Source organism: Panulirus ornatus, chromosome 71, assembly GCF_036320965.1.
Source record: "Panulirus ornatus isolate Po-2019 chromosome 71, ASM3632096v1, whole genome shotgun sequence".
NCBI classification, from domain to species: Eukaryota; Metazoa; Arthropoda; class Malacostraca; order Decapoda; family Palinuridae; genus Panulirus; species Panulirus ornatus.
In genome coordinates this window covers 12,305,979-12,327,259 of record NC_092294.1, presented here as the reverse complement: position 1 = coordinate 12,327,259, position 21,281 = coordinate 12,305,979, and the positions used below count along the sequence as shown (strand labels likewise).

General features: G+C 35.9%; 1 protein-coding gene across 5 annotated transcripts in view; it reads right to left on the bottom strand.

Annotated features, from left to right (window-relative positions):
* The window catches only part of LOC139747940 (uncharacterized), a 60,648-nt gene that overhangs the window by 25,744 nt on the left and 13,623 nt on the right, over nucleotides 1-21,281 (bottom strand). For 2 of the 5 annotated variants that reach the window (XM_071660432.1, XM_071660431.1), the window contains exon 3: nucleotides 2,246-17,081. The exons of the other annotated variants lie outside the window; for them this stretch is intronic. In XM_071660432.1, coding sequence (XP_071516533.1) covers nucleotides 10,722-17,048 — 6,327 coding nt within the window. In that variant the 5' untranslated portion in view covers nucleotides 17,049-17,081 and the 3' untranslated portion in view covers nucleotides 2,246-10,721. Of the gene's footprint in view, nucleotides 1-2,245; nucleotides 17,082-21,281 lie in introns of those variants that run through there. 5 annotated transcript variants of the gene reach the window in all.

Sequence of the window (21,281 nt, the reverse complement as noted above, 5' to 3'; positions counted from 1 at the left end):
ATCAACTAAAGGTGAACTTTCTAGCTACATTTCATAACTTCCACAGCATCACCTACAATGTCCTAAAACAAGGTGAGCATTCAGAACATCTGAACCTCTACTGATGTTACCACCATCATGTAACTTGGTGACACCATGATTAAGTGAACATATGCTTAACTTTTTTGCTTTGCAAGTAGTGCTATTTTTTTTTGTCATAAATTCTAGTATCAATAAATGCATAAAAAAAGTATATTTGTTAGAAAACATAATGAAAAATGGGTTTTAAGCAGAAATTAGGGTTGATTTTGGGTGATGCCAAACTTATTCAGTTTTCTCATGGTTTAAATTTCATGATTTCAAAGGTTACTGAGGTGCTTTCAAGTTCATCCTCATAACGTATGAGGAATACCTGTACAGAAAGTCCTAGATAACCAAGGTTTTGTTACCAGAACTAAAGCCAGCTTAGATTCTGGTACAGAGAGTCTGAAGTAGCTTAAATTCTGGTAAGCATAGCCCTAGATAGCTTACACTCTGATAAGGCAAGTATTGGATTGCAGTGATTGCAGTGATTCTGGTAGAAATCTGGAAAGCCATAATTCTGGTAAGGCAAGGCCTAGATATCCATGATTCTGGTAAACTAAGTAAGCTAAGTATGAGTTTGGTTTAGAGTTGTGGGCCACTTGTATTCTGGAAAACAGAGTCTTGGAACCTCCAAAATTTGGATAAACCAAGTCCCAGATTATCAAATTCAGATCAAGTGATTTCTAGAATGCCAAATTCATGTTAACTTAGTCCTATATTATCAGGATGCTGGTCAAATAAGTGCTGGATGATCAAAATTCTAGTTACGTGGGTGTTTGAGGCTTGCAAAAACTTTTAACTGTAATACAATGCATTAAGTATTAACTTCCTAATCTATTATTCTAATTTGATATTTTCATTGACTAATTTTATGCATTTCATATCCTGGTGTACAATTAGGAGTCAAATAGATTTAGGCTCTGAAGTCTAACCTTAAAGTACGACTTACTATGTTAGATAAAATATGTATACTAAACTTTCATCGAGCCTTTTGAGAGATATAATACAAGTAGTTATAATACATGTAATGGTTATTTATAAATATACATATACATACATATATATAAATGTTATATGATATATGAAATGTTAACTATATATTTTGCACCACACACGCAAAGCCCTGTATATATATATCTATGTAAAGTATAAAACATAGCAAGTACATGTTGCTGGTAAGAGTCGTGCCCTTCTTGCATGATATCAGTCAGTACAATCATGAAAAAGCTGCTGTCAGCTGATAATATAAGCTCTGTACATTTCTTATTAAACACTGAGATTCCGTCCGTATTAAAATCATGAATGATATTGAAGGACCTTTTTTTTCATCCTACCATGACTTTGAGATACAGTTTATCAGAAAAGTATATGTGAAATTAAAATGAGATGGCATACAGGACTGTTTCAGTTTGCATAGCTTCTGTTCGCTTTCATGTAACTAACAAATAACTAACAAAGTTTACCTTAATGCTTATCAGACTGTTCTTGTGGGTGGTTATCCTGCGAGCAAAAAGTCTCCTTTGGAAAAGTTGTATTAACGTCAATGGATGAAAAGAAGTACAGTCTCAACTAGGGACCTCACTCCAAAAGCATCTATCATTTCCCAGCTACTGATTTTAGTGAAGCCTTGAAGCTCAAGAGCCCAATAAAAAGGGTTCTGGGGTTAGAGAATCAACAATCATCATTTATCTTTATACGATGGCCTTGCCCATGCATAATGAGTGATCACTTGCATGGTTACACATCAAAATAGCTGTCTAACTGTTGTTCAAAGTAAAAAGAAAAACAATGAAAGGAAACCAGCCAAACAGTCTAAATGTAAGCTTCTGAATCATTATTTCATGCTCCATCCTGCTGGCTGCTATCAAAAAAAGCATTTTGCTCTAATCCTTTTCACCAAATGGTTAATATCCATACCAGGATTGAGGAATTTTTTGAGTTTACAGATATCTTCAGATAAATAAATGCATGAAGACCATGCCCCAATTAATTTACTAAACATCTGAATATGATATCATGATTCTTGTTACTCTTAAAGGAAAATGTTTGCAATTCTTTCTTTTTTGGGGGTTCCAGCAGCTGAATGTACTGACTTATGTAAGAAGTACAGTACTAGGGTAAGATTCTGCATAAATCACTCTCCACAAAATGTTGTAAAAGGGTTTTTGGATATAGACAAAGAGGTAAAAATAATGTTTATTGGAACTACATCTAAAATAACTTAATCTCAAACATTCTTGATTTTGAAGTTGGCAATAATACTGTAGTAAGAAAGTCTTTATAGTAATGTTGTTGAGATAACAATCCCCTTGATACCTCTAATATTCAAGTCAGTCAAGTCCACAACATTTTTTATCATTATCTTAGCTACAGTAATTTGTAAACTGTAAAGCAGCTCATAACAACAGACATCAGCAAATGGATAATCATTTCTTTATACTATACTGTATCCATGAAAAGTATGAACCTACATGAATTCATGGTAATGGACAGCCAAGGAACTGGTTAACTAGGCTCTTCAGTTCCAAAGAAGATGGAAATCAAAACAGCACTTCAGATTTGACTTTATGTAATATCAAGATCCATAATTCAATAAAAATGAAGTGCAGCAATAGATTATTAAAATGAAAAACTGAATAAATATTACTGCTACTGCTATGTTGCTGTTGAACTAGAAACTGATCTTAATTGTTTCTATACTGTATAACTCAGAATTCTAATAGCCTCACACCTTACCAAAGTAATGTCATTTGAACATTAACAATGGGAGCACAATATAATGAAAAAAACATTACCAAACAAGGACTACCATAAATTTCATGCAAACATTCTATTAACAGCCATCGATCAACCACAATTCAATTAACAAAACCTTCTTTTGTCAATTTGCTTTGAATACTTTCCAGTTGAAAAGTCTGGACTCAACCACAAACTACATGGCGAAGAAGACAAAAGACACATCGGTATCTACTCAACTTGCTAAAGCCACATGATCTGAGACGACTTGCAAACAAATGAGGATTTTCTCGCCTCTTCTCTTGCCACAGCATAATGATATCTCTGAACTGGTGCTAATTTTTCTGAACCTAATGAAAAATATAGTGTAACCTCAACTTTGTAAAAATAAGTTTTACTTGAGACATTTGATCCTAGACTGCAAGAGGGAACAGACTACTTCCATGATCCAACATAGGATCATTTCCTCGGTAATAGACACTTCACTAACATCTGTTGGAGACTCCCCCACCCTTACACCATCTATCTCCCAGCCTACCTCTCTGCCTTAACACCCTTGAGCTAATACAGGAATCTGAAGTAACCTGACAGTTAAATGATAATGCATTCAAATATTTCAACTGACTGACAACTGAAACTCGACATGGAGTTCTCCTCTAAGCTAGTCAGAAGCCTCTGCTCTAATCAACAATGCTTCTTTTAGTAGTCAAAATGCTTTCATAATATTGAATCATCAAGTCTACAGTCTGTTAATAAAGTACAACAATGCCATCACCCTGATCAGTAGCTTACTATGAGAAAGATTAGTGTTTTAAGTGGGGTTACATTGACACTACAGGTTCCAACACCATAAGGTGACTAGATGTCCTGTACCTTCCAGCATTTCATCAGCTTCCTCATCTCTATCACAGATTAAAGAGACAAGGCCTTTATGATTCTCACTTTCACTGCTTCAAAAGTGTTCACAAAGTCAACCGTAACATAATCACTAATATTGGTCTACAAATAATTCACATTCCATGGTTTGCAGGCTTCCTTTGAGTGTTATCATTTTGTATGCTTTCAAGGTGTCATTTCACCCTCCAATCCTTTGCCTGTGGCATCAGAACCGATGTAAAGGTGGGACCCTTGTGCTTCCTATTCTTGTATATGATACTCTAATATATGCAACTGCTAAATGGCAAGGCATCAATGACTGCAATTACTATCAGCAATGATTACATCTCTCCCAAATAAACCATCCCATCCTACTCATTATGAACATCATCTGTAATCAGGAGATTGTCAACCCAGTGTTTGTGTAAGGCTTGTCTATTTAACCTCCCCTTATTCATAATCCCACTATCTATATTCTGTTAATATTCTCTGCATATTTTTGGCCTTTAGCTGAAATTAATCAGATAAACTATATTACAATTATCATTATCATCAATAACATTATCATTTCTAACATTACTATATCATTATTTTCATCATTATTAATATTACTGTTGTTGTTTTCATCACTATCATTAAAACTTCTTTTACTATCATAATTACAGCACTATTATATCGGAACATCTCCTCTGAAGTCCATAAGCTGTGGACCTCTCATAATCCTGTCTTCTGTGGTCCATGCTATAGCTATAAAGTTGTTCAATAGCACTCTAAGAAATTCCAGTCTAACATGAAATTGGAATGCAACAATGCCAGATTTGCTTCTGTTGCCATTACCAAGATACTGGTCTTTCAAAAACATAATCCACACCTCTACCTGTGTGAAGGAGAAGACAAATTCCTATATCCTATTGTGAAGTATCTGTTAGAAGACACAGCCTTGAAATTAAGGAACTAGATCAAGCCTGAGATAAGAGAAACTGATTTTTTAGCAACATATCTGGGGCTGATTTTGAGTATTTTGCTATTCAAGAAAGGTAACATATATCTAAATATATAGTTTAAAAATTCAAAGGTGAAGAACATGAGCAACAAAATAAAAAAATATCACCTTAAATTCCTAGTACCCCTTTGGAAATCAATCTGTGACTAAGTTCATTGAACCTGCTATTTGAATGTTTGATTGCTGGCCAGTGAAATTATCAGCTAAAAGACAAAGATTTACCATCACTCTCGAAGACTTAAGCTTTAGTCATGCTGGTTATATCCCTTAATTTTCTGTTCTAGAAAATCATATAAAACTCTGATCAGAAGACTACTTCAGCTAAAAATAAGAGGTGCATATTCATACACAGTACCCAGGTAAGCATTGGACTACAAATCTATAATGATTTAAAGAAAAATTATTAAGAAAGACTAATGACTCTATTCATGGGCATTGTCTCCTCAGGCTTGGAACATGTGGGGTTACTCATAAAAATGCTGGAGCCACTTCCTAAACCTATACAAAGTCTATTTTTGCACAAGCAGCAAACTTACTATAAAAATGAACTTAAAATGGTATTCCTTTTTAGGCCCTTCCAATCACTCTTCACACATTGGAACACATATGCCCAAGCCTAAGAGAGCAAAAATGATAGGAAAAAAATTCTGATCATTCTATAGTTAATAAGCTTGTTACTTGCAATGTATGCAAGACCTGAAATTAACTGAACCTCATTCTTATAGTCCACACAATACTAAACAACCTCAACTAAAGCTGTTCTAGACTGCTGTAACATCTACTACTGCTTTTTTAGTGGAACCGTTGATGGTTTCCAGTGTTAATTGTGGCGTTTCACTAAATCCTAACTTCCACTTCCAACTGATTACCTTGCTGTTGATGATCAACATTTTGACAGACACAATCTGAATATTTAACAGAGGGAGAAATTGCTCATCAGGTGCATGGTTCACTTTATGGGTAAATAATTTGAAACCAAAGCTTTACTGACAACGGCCAGTTCACCAGTTGTTGTAGATCTAACCATTAGAATAAAAAAAAGTAAATGACAGAAGCAGTTAGCTACACAGATATGCACCAAAACAGATATCAATCACCTACTTGATTCATATAAACAGATCATCAAATATTTCCTTTCACAGCTTACACCAATGAAGCCTACATCTTGACATTTGCAGAATAACAAATAAACTTCTGATTCCTGTGAGGAAGAGTGAACTTCAGGAAAGGTTTGAATAATAGGAAAATACTCAATGTTTGCATAGTCTGCAAAGAGCTAATTTCTGGCAACTTATCAGCACTGGCTTGCAGACCATTATAATTTCAAGTACTGGGATTACTGTATATAAAAGTATGAAGGCAAAACATGCATAAAATATCAGAGCCAGCTGCAGGACATCATAAGTTGGTGAAAATGAACTATCTTTGGTAAAAATGAACTATCTTACAATGCAAGGAATTGAAAATAATGAATGATTAGAAATTTATGTCCTTTCTTAAGCAATCGTACTGAATTTAGAAAGTTAGTCACTCCTGTAAACAAACACAAATATATGGAGCTTTAAGAAAGCTTAAACAAGTTAGTAAGAAGAGCAGCTACAGCAGCAAAAGCTGATGCTGACACAGCTGGAGGATTACAAATACAGTTTGTGTGCAATAAACATCAGAACATGACTTGATAAGCCTTTACAAACTGACTGCTTGATGCTTGCAGGTTACTTCTGCTTTAACTTAGAACTTCTTATACAAAAACCAATTCAAGCGAAACAAGTCTAGTCAAAAGCCTGGTTGACAACATTTGCAGGTTTTATAAAGCAACTGAATATGTACAAGGTCAAGGGAAATGTTATTTCAACACACCAAGAAAATAATCCTCATATTCTGAAAAATCATACTTTTAAGTAATATCCATATGATGACATTCTGATGAAAATGTCTCTTATGAAAAAAGGAAATATCAAAAGCCAAGCATATACAAGATTTAAAACACTCTGTTTACAAAAATCCACTTATATATATTACATATACTCATCAGAAAGGGCAAAATGTAAGTACAACTTCTATGTAAGTAATGCAGATCACAAGTCATCCACAGATTATATATCTACAATGATCCAACAATTACAAATACTTTTGCAATTACTGTATAATATTCACGGTTACTTAGCAGTGAAATATGAGAATGTTTCCTTTACAAAGCCACCTTCCAAAAAGAACAATTAAAAGGAAAGCCCTACTTTAGCAGTTGAACATGAGAATTTTCCTTTGCAAAGCCATCTTCCAAAAAGAACAATTAAAAAGAAAAATCTACCCAATTAAAAGGAAAACCCTACCTTAGCAGTCAAACATGAGAATTTTCCTTTGCAAAACCATCTTCCATAAAGAACAATCAAAAAGAAAAATCTACCACCTTAACCGTGCTTTGAATGTCCAGGAATGTATGTTTACTATTTCATTAAGACCAGTTATTATGTATGAGCAACCTAATACATGCTGTGTGAGTGATTATCATTTCTCTGTTACAGAATGAGAGCTTTTCACTTGTCTTGCTCTGTCTCTTAACCTTTTATGAATGTACTATGTCTTTACTCCTGTAACAAACCACACCCACACCCAACCCTAAGCCAGATGTGTGTGTGTGTGTGTGTGTATTACAATTTCTGTGTTACAGGGAAAGACTGTGTTAATGAATGAATATGACAGCACATATCGAGGATGTAAGGCATGTGTACGAGTAAGAAGAGAGGAAAGTGATTGGTTCCCAGTGAATGTTGGTTTTCGGCAGGGGTGCGTGATGTCTCCATGGTTGTTTAATTTGTTTATGGATGGGGCATTTAGGGAGGTGAATGCAAGAGTTTTGGAGAGAGGGGTAAGTATGCAGTCTGTTGTGGATGAGAGGGATTAGGAAGTGTCAGTTGTTGTTTGCTGATGATACAGCGCTGGTGGCTGATTTGGGTGAGAAACTGCAGAAGCTGGTGACTGAGTTTGGTAAAGTGTGTGAAAGAAGAAAGCCGAGAGTAAATGTGAATAAGAGCAATGTTATTAGGTACAGTAGGGTTGAGGGACAAGTCAATTGAGAAGTAAGTTTGAATAGAGAAAAACTGGAGGAAGTGAAGTGTTTTAGATATCTGGGAGTGGAGTTGGCAGTGGATGGAACCATGGAAGCGGAGGTGAGTCACAGGGTGGGGGAGAGGGCAAAGGTTCTGGGAGCATTGAAAAATGTGTGGAAAGCGAGAACGTTATATCGGAAAGCAAAAATGGGTACATTTGAAGGAATAGTGGTTCCAACAATGCTATGTGGTTGCAAGGCGTGGGCTATAGATAGGGTTGTGCGGAGGAGGGTGGATGTGTTGGAAATGAGATGTTTGAGGACAATTTGTAGTGTGAGGTGGTATGATCGAGTAAGTAATGAAAGGGTAAAAGAGATGTGTGGTAATAAAAAGAGTGAGGCTGAGAGAGCAGCAGAGGGTGTATTGAAATGGTTTGGTCACATGGAGAGAATGAGTGAGGAAAGATTGACAAAGAGGATATACGAGTCAGAGGTGGAGGGAATGAGGAGAAGTGGGATACCAAATTGGAGGTGGAAGGATGGAATGAAAAAGATTTTGAGCGATTGGGGCCTGAACATGCAGGAGGGTGAAAGGAGTGCAAGGAATAGAGTGAATTGGAACGATGTGGTATACTGGGGTTGACGTGCTGTCAATGGATTGAACCAGGGAATGTGAAATGTCTGGGGTAAACCATGGAAAGTTTTGTGGGGCCTAGATGTGGAAAGAGAGCTGTGGTTTTGGTGCATTACACATGATAGCTAGAGACTGAGTGTGAATGCTTGTGGCCTTTGTTGTCTTTTCCTAGCACTACCTCATGCGCATGTGGGGGGGGGATGCCATTTCATGTGTGGGGGAGTGGCGACAGAAAGTATGAATATGTACATGTGTATATATTCCTACGAGTCCATGGGGAAAATAAAACACGATATATTCCCAAGTGCACTTCCGTGCAATAATCACATAATCAGGGGAGACACAAGAGAAACATAACAGTCAGTTGATATACAACGAAGAGCCATAGCTAGGACGCCATTTGGTAAACATGCGATTGTCATGTTTCATTTCCCCATGGACTCATAGGAAAATACTTGATCACGTGCAAAATTGTGATACTTTTCAATGTGTATATGTGTATTTGCCTGAGTATGTATATGTATGTATCCACTGAAATGTATAGGTATGTATATGTGCGTGTATATGTATACATGTGTATGTGGGCGGGTTGGGCCATTCTTTTGCCAGTTTCCTTGTGCTACCTCTCTAACGTGGGAGACAGCAACAAAGTATAATAAATATAAATAATAAATATATGAATTTGGGTGCAGGTGCATAAATGCATGTACTTTAGTGGAAACTACAGTTATTCATGGATATATGTTACTATGAATCACTGTAAAACCACGGCAAGAAATAACTTTGTCATTTAATTGGTTGGTTGTGTGATGTTTTAAGTAGTCACAAATATAGAGGATGAATGTTATGTAACATTTGACTATAATAAGCTCAGAAACTTTTAGATTCAGGTCAGGAATGCAATATACGATGCCTAGTTTAATTTCATGGAGGGACTGTAATATATAATGCTCAGACTAATTTTCATGAAGGGACTGCAATACATGATGCTTAGATTTAGTAAATCTTATATACATAGGGTGCCTATCAATGTCCTCGAACAGTGATTATCATATTACTTATGCAAATCACAGATCAACATGTTCAACAATGTGCAAGGATAATCGTTTTAATTCATGGTCAAGCTTCAGGAACAGCTACTGTCACAACAGAAGAACAACAACAAATTAATATTTCCTTTGTAGAATGTAATACAGTGTGTTACATTTGCCTTTTTGTAAGAGTCCTACAGTTCATCATACAATAGCCCCATCTTACTCAAGAACTAAAATATTGATATATTTCAAACTATGAATTACTGAAAACTGTTAACTGGTAATTTCTAAAATCATACACTTTATAATCATTTATCAATGAATACATAATGAAAATGAAACATCATTCGATTACAGATATTTTTTCTTATTTATACCAAGAAAATAAACATTATGAAATACATCTCTACAGTCCTCATACTACAAGATCAACAATTCTTGCCCACTTTCTATATTTTCCATGCATGTCTACTCACATCTTGCCCCTTCATGACCAATGTCACAAAATAAAATCTTCTTAGCACAAATAAAGACTGAGAACACAGGTACAATCACTGCAGAGTAAGTCTGAAGACCTTTATCAATTTCTATGTACGCATGAACCAACAGCAAGAATGAAGCTAGATGAGGTTTACTTCACCAAATAAATTCAAAGATTCAAAGACATATTCCTTTAATCATATAACTGATTAATATCATGCCCCAGAGAATATCATAGTTTAAAAAGAAAATCATTAACAACATCAGTCTTCAGCAAAAACAGAAATGACTAGCAAAATTATATTCCTAACTTAATGAGAATATTAAAGAATGCAATTAAGAGTAAATATCACAACAAATTACAGTGGTAAATATTTACAAGTATTATGATTTGAATTACATTATAACAAAATATGAAGTCATCAAAGTTATCAAAGAACATTTCTAAATGAATGTGATACTACTTCACAGAACTCCCATATAACATAATCTGTTACATAACCTAATTCTCAACATTCATTTCTTGTGAATCTTCAACTTCATCAGCATTACTCTGATCACAATATAGTATATATACAGAAGTAAAAAAGTTGAACATCAGTGGAAGCTCACCCAGGGATAATTGATGCAATCTAACAGTATTTCCTTTAAAATTCCAGAACAGGTACCATAAACTCTTCCTTTTTTCTACACTGTCAATCCTAATGATGAGCAGGTATATAAGGTTGTTCATTATAGGTTTTCCATTTTGAAATTGAGCCATAATTGTAACATTTCTAAAAATAAAGAATTCTACACATAAGACTACAAACTGAGCAACAGTAAAGACAGTCCATTCATTTCCCGTCATGCTTGTGCCATAGGCACTAGAACTATACCTTTAACTTCAAATTCAGGATGCTTTGCACTTGCGTGTTTCCTCAAACTGCTTTCATATCTGAAGTCTACATTACACAATGGGCAATGAACAGGCTTTTCTCCAGTGTGAGTCCTGACATGCATCCTTAAACTGTGGGCCACAATAAATGAAGCACCACAGTACTCACATCTATAGCGTCGATCCTCGAGATGAATTCTCATATGTTTGCTTAGATTTGCACAGCACTTGAAAGCTAGAGGACATAATTTACACTTAAATGGTCTAGTTGAAGAATGAGTATTTTCATGACTTTTAAGGTGATCAAGCCGAGCAAACGATTTGCCACATTCCTCACATCTGAATGGTCTCTCCCCTGTATGAATTCTTGTATGAGATTTCAAATGAACTTTCTGTGAGAAGCGCATACCACAATTAGGACAAATAAAAGGCCTCTTCCCTTCATGTGTTTCAAGATGCTTGTTCAGAGCACCTTTTTGTGTGTAAGAACGAGAACAAATGCAACACTTAAAAGGCCTTTCTCCAGTGTGTCTCCTCATGTGACGCACCAGGTCACCTGATGAAGAGAAACTGTGACTGCATATACCACAAGGATACCACCTTCTGCCATTTTTCATGAACACATTGTACTTAAACCTCCCATTACATCTTTTACCACCAGATTTTGCTAGTGCTGGAAGGTTTAGATGGCAAGAACCAGAATTTGATTCACAGTTCCTTAGTTTAACCTCATGAACCCTTTGTCTTGTTAAAACCCTATCAAGAAAATTTTCTTTTTGAGAAGTCATTATCTGACCTTTCAAAATCCGATCTGACACCTGCAAATTAGTATTTGTTTTTCCTCTTGAAATCCTCTTCCTCACATTTGATCTTAATATAATATTTGACATCTGTTCTGCATGCCTTCTGGATCCTCTTTTGACATTCCTCAAAATACGCTTTTTAGTAAGTGAGTGATGTACTTTACTGAACTTTTCCGAATTCCCCCTTATAGCACGATCAGTAGATAATGTAAAGTCTGTTGGGTGTATCAGAGGTGATAAGCCAGACTCAGAGCAGGTAGGACCTTCTATCATGGAAACTGTGCAGTTGGAAGCTGGATCTATCATATTTGTACTTTCAATCTTATCCATTTCCAACTCAACAGAAAATGCATCTTTCTTATCATATTCATCCCCATAACATAGTCTTACATTTTCATTCACATCACAGTCCCTAGTAATAACATCAAATCCCACAAAATCAAGATCATCAGATAATGGTAGTGGAATATTCTGAGGTGCATAAACTCCTTTGTCTGTATGCTTACTGGAATCAGAAACCCTTTCTTCTTGGTCAGATGTTTTTCCACGCTCCTTTTCTGATAGTTTTTCTCTGACATGATCTGACAAGTCAGTCTCATGAGGAAAGGTAACAGAATGCACTGAATCATGAGATGCAGGTGTATTCACTTGATCATGTTCATCATCTACAACTGCTGAATCATATGACAGCATCACAGACTGTGTGGAATCACTACAAAGCCTTGTATGACTCCGTGTAATGGAGGAACTATCTATCAACTTATTTTCAGACAATGACTGACGAAAAGAAAAATCTGTGTTGTCATATCTTTCAGGGTTGGGAAACAAAACACTCTCATGTGCAATACTGATATTCTTTACAATTTGTGACCTTGTATCAAATGCTATGCCAAGAGATGGGCACCTACTGTTGTTATCATCGCTTCTGGGGCTATAATCAGATGAATCACGCATTCCAGTAAGACTGTCGAAAATAGGCTCATCTGCTGGATACACAGAGGCATTTTGTTCATTTATAATTCCAGAGTGCTGTAGGCAGTCAGTTGAGTCACTAACCTGGGAATGTATACATTCTATGGCACTATAAAACTGTAAGTTATCTGCATCTAAGAAAGACTTTTGACATGCTTTACATGCAGACTGTCTTGTACTAGTATTGCTGAGCTTACAGTCAGCTAAATATTGTTTACAGAGCCTACTGTAACTCTTGCCTCTATAAACTGATCTCTTTGTACTATTTTCAGAAGATATAAAACCATTAAGCTTTCCCACAACATTTTTTCTCCTTTGAAATATAAACCGAGATTCATCCATATGACAATTATTAATCAGGTTGTTATTATTGCCTACAGCACTAAAAGAATTTGATAATTTCTCATCAGTGGTGTTGTAAACTATATTATCATCATCTATGTTACAATCACATGAATTCAATGATTTGTTCCAAACTTTTCTATCAGATTTTATTACAGAGGCAAAGGCAGATTTCCTCCTCTTTCTAATATTACTATCATGAAACCCCTCAAAACTAAAGTCAGTTACAACATCTTCATCAAACAAATTTAGTTCTTCATCTATACCAAGATCCTCTGAGCTACTTGTTACACCATTCTTCATTTTCTTATTTACATTTGATGGTAAGTTATTTTTGGAGATATTTTTTACTTTCACTAAAAAAGAGGGAGATACCTCTTTAAAGATTGTCTTGCAATTGTCTGAAATCTCTTCATCTTGCACTGCAAAGGAGGATGGCATTTTCTGAGTGGTCACTCTGTTGCATTCTTTTTCTGAAATCTCCTTTGCTTGCACTGTAAAAGGAGATTGAAACTCCTCAGAGATCATTTTGCAGCATTCTTTTTCTGAAATCTCTTCATCTTGCTCTGTAAACAATTGTACTCTTTCTTGTGAGATCACCTTGCAGTCTTGTTTTTCTGAAACCTTTTTATTTGGAAATGTACATGAGAATAATGAAGGCTCTTGAGAAAACATCTTATGATGCTCTTTTTCTTTTGTCTTAGTTGCTCGTACCTGCCTAGTTCTGTGTGCAACAAGAGATGGAATACATCTTTCATTATCAAGTAAGCTCTTTTCAACCAGTCCAAGAGTGCTGAACAATAAATCCCGATCAAAAGGATACGTGATATTTTCTCTGCTACTACTGATAACTTTCTTTGAAAATCTAGGTTCTGAAGAATTTTCCATGCAACAATTTTTTCGGTACTTTCTGGGTATCACAGTGTTATGCTTGCAAAAACACTCAAACTTATCTTCATTTACTGACATTCTTGTTATTTTCAATAAATCTCTTATTTTACATGCTGCTTCATTTTGCTTATACCTAGGATGAGATTCATTCATACTAATAGTAGTATTCCAATTGTTTGTACTTCTTTCCCTAGCTGGATTAAAGCAAGATACTGAGCCATCTGTATCTAAATCAACATCATTTTTTGCAATATTGGAAATTGGTGTGATATCTTTAGACTTTGAGTTATGGTCATTATGCATATGATCAAACGGAAACACACTTTGGTCTTCTGTAAGGGCACGCTTTTCCTCCACTTGACTCAAAACACTCTCACACAAATTGCTTTTATTGAAGGCTCCAGAATGAAAAAGATTAAATTCAGAGACATGATTCATTAACTGAGATGAGAGTGCATGCCACACACTTTGAATCATTCTCTTTTCTATGTCTTCTTCCCCTAAAGGCAGTTTACTGATCTCTTTAAAGGTGTCCTGCTTGCAGGTATCTTGATCAAGTTCCCCTGATGACCTTCCCTGACTCGATGACTCTTTAGTTATTCTTGACATAGTGGCAACATTGCTAGAAGATTGTTTGGATTTCTCCCTGGGAATTAACTCTTTACAAATTTCTTGATTAAGCTTTACTGCAGATGATATAAAAGTGTGCCTTTGTTTATCAGATGCTGCATGAAAAAAAGAATATGAATTACTACTAGTGTCTTTACAGTTATGCTGGGTGGTTGCTTCTTTTACTTCTTTATCACATACCTCCAATGGTATGACTTTGTTGTCTTTTACTTCTTTATCACATGCCTCCCATATTACTTTATTGTACTTCTGTTCACATAGACTACAAATATTAATGGCACTATTACAGGGTTTTACTGCAGACATGTGCTTGCAAGTTACTTTGCCATACACTTCTTGTCTAGGATTTTCTGGAGTTGATATAACTTTATTGCTGTGAGGGTCTGATGGCCTGGAATCACTGTCAGTGCTATCACTTTCAAGTTTCTCAATTTCTGGTGTTAATATTACCATACTGCTTAAAGGGTCTATTGCATAATTTTTACTGATATCCTCCTCATCACCAAGACTTTCTGTAATGTTAGGCTTTAGGGTCACTTCTGTACAAATTGCATGCTTAAGGTTTTCTGGTGTTGATATTACTCTGACACTTTTGGGATGTGATGGACTATAATCACTGCTGACAATATCATCCAAAATCTCCACAACCTCAGGCTCTGAAGTTACCTCCTTACAAATTCCATTATTAATGTTTTCTGATGTAGGCACTACTTTGCTATTTTGGTGGCCTGGTGCACAAGAAAAAGTGCAAGCATTACTGCAAGTATTCATCAGTGATTTTGGCTTGAGGATTATTACCTGACAATTCTTTTCATCAAGTTCTTCTGGTGGGGATGTTACTTTATTCTTCTGGAGATCTGATGGTCTAAAACTACAGCTGACTTTAATGCTGGTAACTTTCTGCAAGTCTGGTTTCATCTCCTGACAAATTTCCTGATTCAGATCTTTTGGGGCTGTCACTATTTTGCTTTTCTGTGGGTCTGGGATGATGGACTTTGTGCTAATATTGTTGCAAGTATTCTTTGCTGACTTTACATCAAAGATTAACTCCTGACACATTTCTTGATTATGAACCCATTGTTTCACAAATTGAATGTTTTGGGGGTCTGATGGAGCACCTTCAAAAGTATTCTTTGCAGTTTTTGGATGAGGGGCACTATCAGAAGTAGTCTTTGTAGTGTATGGTTGAGGGGTTACCTCCTCCTCCTTACAAATTTCATGACCAAGACCTACAGCTGATATCACACTTCCTGCTTGGTGACCGGAAGTATTAGAAACACTGTTGCCACACTTAAATGAATACACTGGAGATTTTAGCCTGCCTTCCATTACCTTTTCATATTCTACATGCATTTTAGATGGACATCTACTGTCCATGTCACTGCTGTTTAGTATCTTACCTGCTTCCATGGTAATGGAAGCTTTTTCAATACCCAAATTACCTTTTCCATGATTCACCCTGCTATTAGATTTTTCAGTCCTAACATCAAAGTGATATTCACTATCATCAAACTCATCCTTAAATGAAGTGACAGAATCCCCTTTAAATCTTTCAGACTCTTTAGCTATACTACTACAGGCAACAGCATAGTCTTCTGCTGTGTGTATATGACTTACACTATAATTGTGCTCAAGATATGCATCATGATGAGAACTGTAGGTGTGATCCATCAAAACAGAGGAAAAACCAACAATCTTCGATGGGCTCTCAGATTCCTTACTCTCCATGTCCTCTACAGCAACAACCTCTTCAATTCGCTCTGGTGCACAACGCAAATAATCAGGTCCAGGCTGATCTGGTCCAATGATTAAGGGTTTGGTAGGGTAGTTTTCAATATGACCATTTTTCAATTGTGGAGGGAAAGAATTATAAGCAGGTATGGTTTTTGAATTATCGGTAAGCACATGCGTTATCCTTCGTTCTTCCTGTTCACTTACAGGAAGACTGCAAGAGGATAGTTCACTATTTGCTTCCAAGTATTGTGGCATGCTCTGGCTATCAGATTTGTTCAAAATCCAGGGAGTAATTTTTTCTAGGGTTTTAAATGGAATAACAACAATGGAGCAACTGTTTTTTGAAGGGGTGTGCCCATTATGTTTTGTGTCCTTATTATCTAACTTAGGTGATCCTTCATATTCTGTTTCATTACTTGGAAATCCTTTAAAATCAAATTCTTCCCCATTATCAGTATCTTCCAATCCTTCATAATCTCCATCATTAACCTGAAATGCTCTAACTGTTGACCCAGTATCACCATTCAAGCAATTGCTTTTACTGTTGCCATTAGTACTATATGTAATTTTAAAGGTTCTTTTGGAATTTGGACTGATATCATGTGTATTTCCATCATCAAGCATGTTTCTCTGCAAATCAAACTTTTCAGCATCGACATGCTGCCTCTCACATCCTTTACAATTAATTAAACTTTCATTTCTCATTTTCTCTTCACTTATATCTCTCCCTAAAAGGATTTTGTTACTTGTATAATCATTCAATTTTAGTACTTCTTCATCTGATTCAAAACCACTAAAGCAGCTCTCGGTTTCACTACCCTGGTTGTCACTATCACTAAAAAGACTTTCAAAGTCAAAGTCTTCTGGAAAAGTACTCTTGATAAACCGTGATGTGCTTACGGGTCTGCCAAAATGCTCTGCCATCTTTTCCACATTGAAGAATGCTCTAAATAAAACCTGTAAAAATATATTAGGTTTGATTCAATTGAATAAATCATAGAGCAGTCATGCACATATGAACAGAACAAATGAAAACTCTGTATGACTTATGATCTACTATTGTTTAGGTAAACTATTTCATCATAGCAGGTAAGAAGCTCTAAAAATGTAAAATCTTTCAAAGTGTCACCTCGTTTTGTAAACATCTTACTATACATAACTTTCATGAGTAGAATAATGACAGAACTCAAATCTTCAGCACAACATGTACCTATTTAATCACACATAAAAATCTTGAAATTTTAAGCCATCTTATAAGCCATATATTAAGCCATTCAAAACTTGTCAAACAAAGAAGGCTACAGCAAACACTAACTGCCTTGTTAGAATGAAGAGCAAATGGTTGGAATAACAGCAAAGGGTCACCACAACCAATTATCTCAATGTTTTAATAGCAGCAGTGGGATAATACACCCATATCTGCCATCATTTTAGCAGAATTTAGGGTATTTTTCCAGATAACATTAAACCCTTATTTCTCACAAAACTTTATAAACATTGTTCATCTTAGGATACTGACAAAATCATAACTGCTTTTACATAAATATCCAATATATCCTGGTTTATTTCATCCTTCTATATTGAAAGCAGTATCAAATGTATCATATGATACAATGTAACATAATAATGTAGAAAAATGTAATGTAATATAATAAAACAATGTATTCTAAAAGCTGGGTTGAGGTACAGGTTAGCTGGGATGCGAGTCTGAACGGAGGAAGTGAAGTGTTTTACATTCCTGGGAGTGGACATGGCAGCGAATGGAACTATAGAAGTGGAAGCAAGTCATATGAAAGGGAAGGGGGCAAAGGTTCTGGAAAAGCTGAAGAATGTGTGGAAAAATAGAACAATATCTGGAGGGCAAATGTGGGCATGTTTGAAGGAACAGTAGTCCCAAAAATACTATATGGATGCAAGACATAGGCAGTGCAAGGGAGAGAGAATGTGTTGGAAATAAAATGTTTGAGAACAATATGTGGTGAGAGGTGCTTTGATCAAGTAAGTAATGAAAGGGTACAAAAGATGTGTGGCACTAAAAAGAGGGAGGTTGAAGGCAGATGAGGGTGTGCTAAAATGGTTTGGATATATGGAGAGAGCCAGTGAAGAAAGGTTGACAAAGAGGATATATGTGTAAGTAGTGGACGGAACAAGGAGAAAGGGCAACCAATTTTTGAGTAATCGGGGCCTGAGCATGCAGGAAAGTAAAAGCATGCATGGGATAGTGATCTGAAACAATTCAGTGTACTAGGGTCAATGTGCTGTCAATGGACTGAAGCAGAGCGTGTGAAGTGTCTAGGGTAAACCTTGAAAAGGTCTGTGGGGCCTGATTGTGGATAGGGAGCTGTATTTTTAGTGCATTACACATAACAGATAGGGAATGGATGTTAGCAGATGTGGCCTATGTTTGTCTATTCCTGGAGCTACCTCACTAATACAAGAAAGTATGAAAGCATGGAAAAAGTACGAAAAAAAAGAGCCTTATAACCTCTAACGTAACAAGAATCAGAACATATAATATCACTTCATCAAGTAGATTAAAACATAGCAAGTTGGACATGGTACAACTGCACATCATCTTACTTGCCAGACTGCCTTTAAAAAAATATAAGATATACTAGCAGCCCTTTTTAGAAACTGAAATACAAGGAGGGGAGAGTTTCTAGCACTCCACTCTCACCCCCTTTAGTCACCTTCTACAACACGTGGGGAATATGTAGGAAGTATTCTTTCCTGGAGCTACCTCACTGAAGCAAGGGTAGTGATGCTGTTTCCAGTGGAGTGAGGTGGTGCCAGAAATGGATGAGGGCGAGCAAGTATGAATATGTACATGTATATATGTCTGTGCATGTATATAAATGTATATGTGTATATGTTGATATGTATATGCATATAATGTATATGTGCATGTATGGGCATTTATGTATACATATGTGTGTATATGAGTGGATGGGCCATTCTTCGTCTGTTTCCTGGAGCTACTTTGCTTATGCAGGAAACAGCGATTAAGAAGAATAATAATAAAATACTAGCAGCCATAGCTGTAGACTGCTTACCACCCTGTATAAACATTTGCTTGTTGAATTTGAGAAGGTTAAGATTCACAGTTCATTGGATTGTTCCTTAGAAATGATAGAAACAACTGTTGAATCATTCTGCTAAACTCATCCTAATCTACAGGATACTGGAACCTGTGTATAGTCGGAAGCCTAAGATGAATCCTTAAATAACTCTGGACTTAGTTCAGCGAGGAATGAAGATGAATTTCCTTCATCATGAGGCAAAGTACAGGGTGTGACACTTCAGTAAGTAAAACATGTTCTAAATCCTTTAACAGAAATATAATTACAGTATATGTCTATTTTTACGTTTCAATAATCTCTTCCTTAACCATAATTCTGAAAGAATATCCTTTCCATGTAGTCTCAGACCTATCTAGCCCGATAAATAGAATCTTAAAATGACAAATTTCAAAATCATTAAACGCTACTTGACGTTTTCAGTTAAAAGAATACTATTTCTCAATAGTGTCTGAATGAGCAATTGGACAGTCTGCTTTACTGAAAACATTCTGAGCACATACATCTCATGTTATCATAACATGTATGAATATGTTGACGAGCCATTTATTACAGTAATAGTAAACAGTATTTCAGTGTAATATACCCTAATGTTCTCTATATTTGTTTAAATATTTTATTCATCCACAAGATTTACAAGACATGATATGATTGCCACTCTTATGATATGACTGTCATTTCTAAATCTTGGTTGAATATCAGGAATATACTCAAATTCTCAATTCCAGGATATACTCTACCTAATAGGAATAAGGGAAACAAAGTAGCGGGCGGCGTTATGCACTTCATTAAAGCTCATTTAAATCCTGTAGAAAAAGTTGTAGCCAGTGAGAGTGTCTATTCATTTTTGTAAAACTCAAAGATAAACTAAATAAGAAAATAACAATGGGACTAATTGATAGGCTCCTTACACAGACACCAAAGGTTTTCTTTCATACACATTCAACATTTTCCGCATTAGCAAAGTAGCATTAAGAACAGAGGACTGAGCCTTAGAGGGAATATCCTTACTTGGCCCCCTTCTCTGTTCCCTCTTTTGGAAAAAGTAAAACAGAAGGGGAGGATTTCCAGCCCCCTGCTCCCTCCCCTGTTACTCGCCTTCTACAACACGAAGGGAATGCATGGGAAGCATCACTTCAAGATCAGTTAGCAGAAATGTACAATGAACAAAATTATATCATAGAAGGGGATTTTAACATACCAGCATCTGAATAAGGAGTACCCCTTTCCAATAGTATTGGGCATGGACTCTACCTAAATCTGCTGGATAGTACCCTAATCCGATTAATCAAGACACCTACTCATGACAAGATTATATCAGAAATAGTTCTTACCACAAATGAGGATCTCAATAATAATGTTGAAGCTGGAGAAAAGTGATCAGTGACAAATCAATTTTGATGTCACTTTCAACCCTGCATCAAAAGTTGGTCAACATGACAGTTGTGAAAATATAACCAATTTTAAACATGCAAATTCTAATAATCTTTGCACTGCTCTTGACAGGCACACCTGGGATGATATGGTCAATGAAAATGATACGATTTTAGCTTGAAAAAGCTTCAAAGTAGTACAGGGAACATATACATGCCAATGTGTAGCAGACTGTCTATTTCTAAATCAAAGCCTAGGTGGTGGAACGTGAAATGAAAAAGGGCCTGTTTGTCTATGACAGTAGCTCAGGAGAGACCAATAACCAACAAGATAGAGCATGATGTGTAAATTTGCGTAAAGAAAGTAAGAGAGTTACATGACAAAGAAAATGTCAATATGAAGTACATAAAGCTGATAATAGCAAAAGAAACCCTAAGGAGTTTAACAGTTATGCTAAATGCAAAAGGTCATTACCCAGTCAATAGGTCCATTAATAACCGAAAATTGAGTCTTGGTTCGAGACAATGAATCCATGTCAGAGGTATTAAACAACTTTTCCACATCTGTACTTACGATCGAAGACACAACCCATCTCGCAAATCCAGTTTCACCAATAAGAGAGAAGAATGTTCATCAACATACTGACATAAATGCTAAAGACATAATTTCAGCAATAAATAGAATAAAATTGAATAAAATGGCAGGC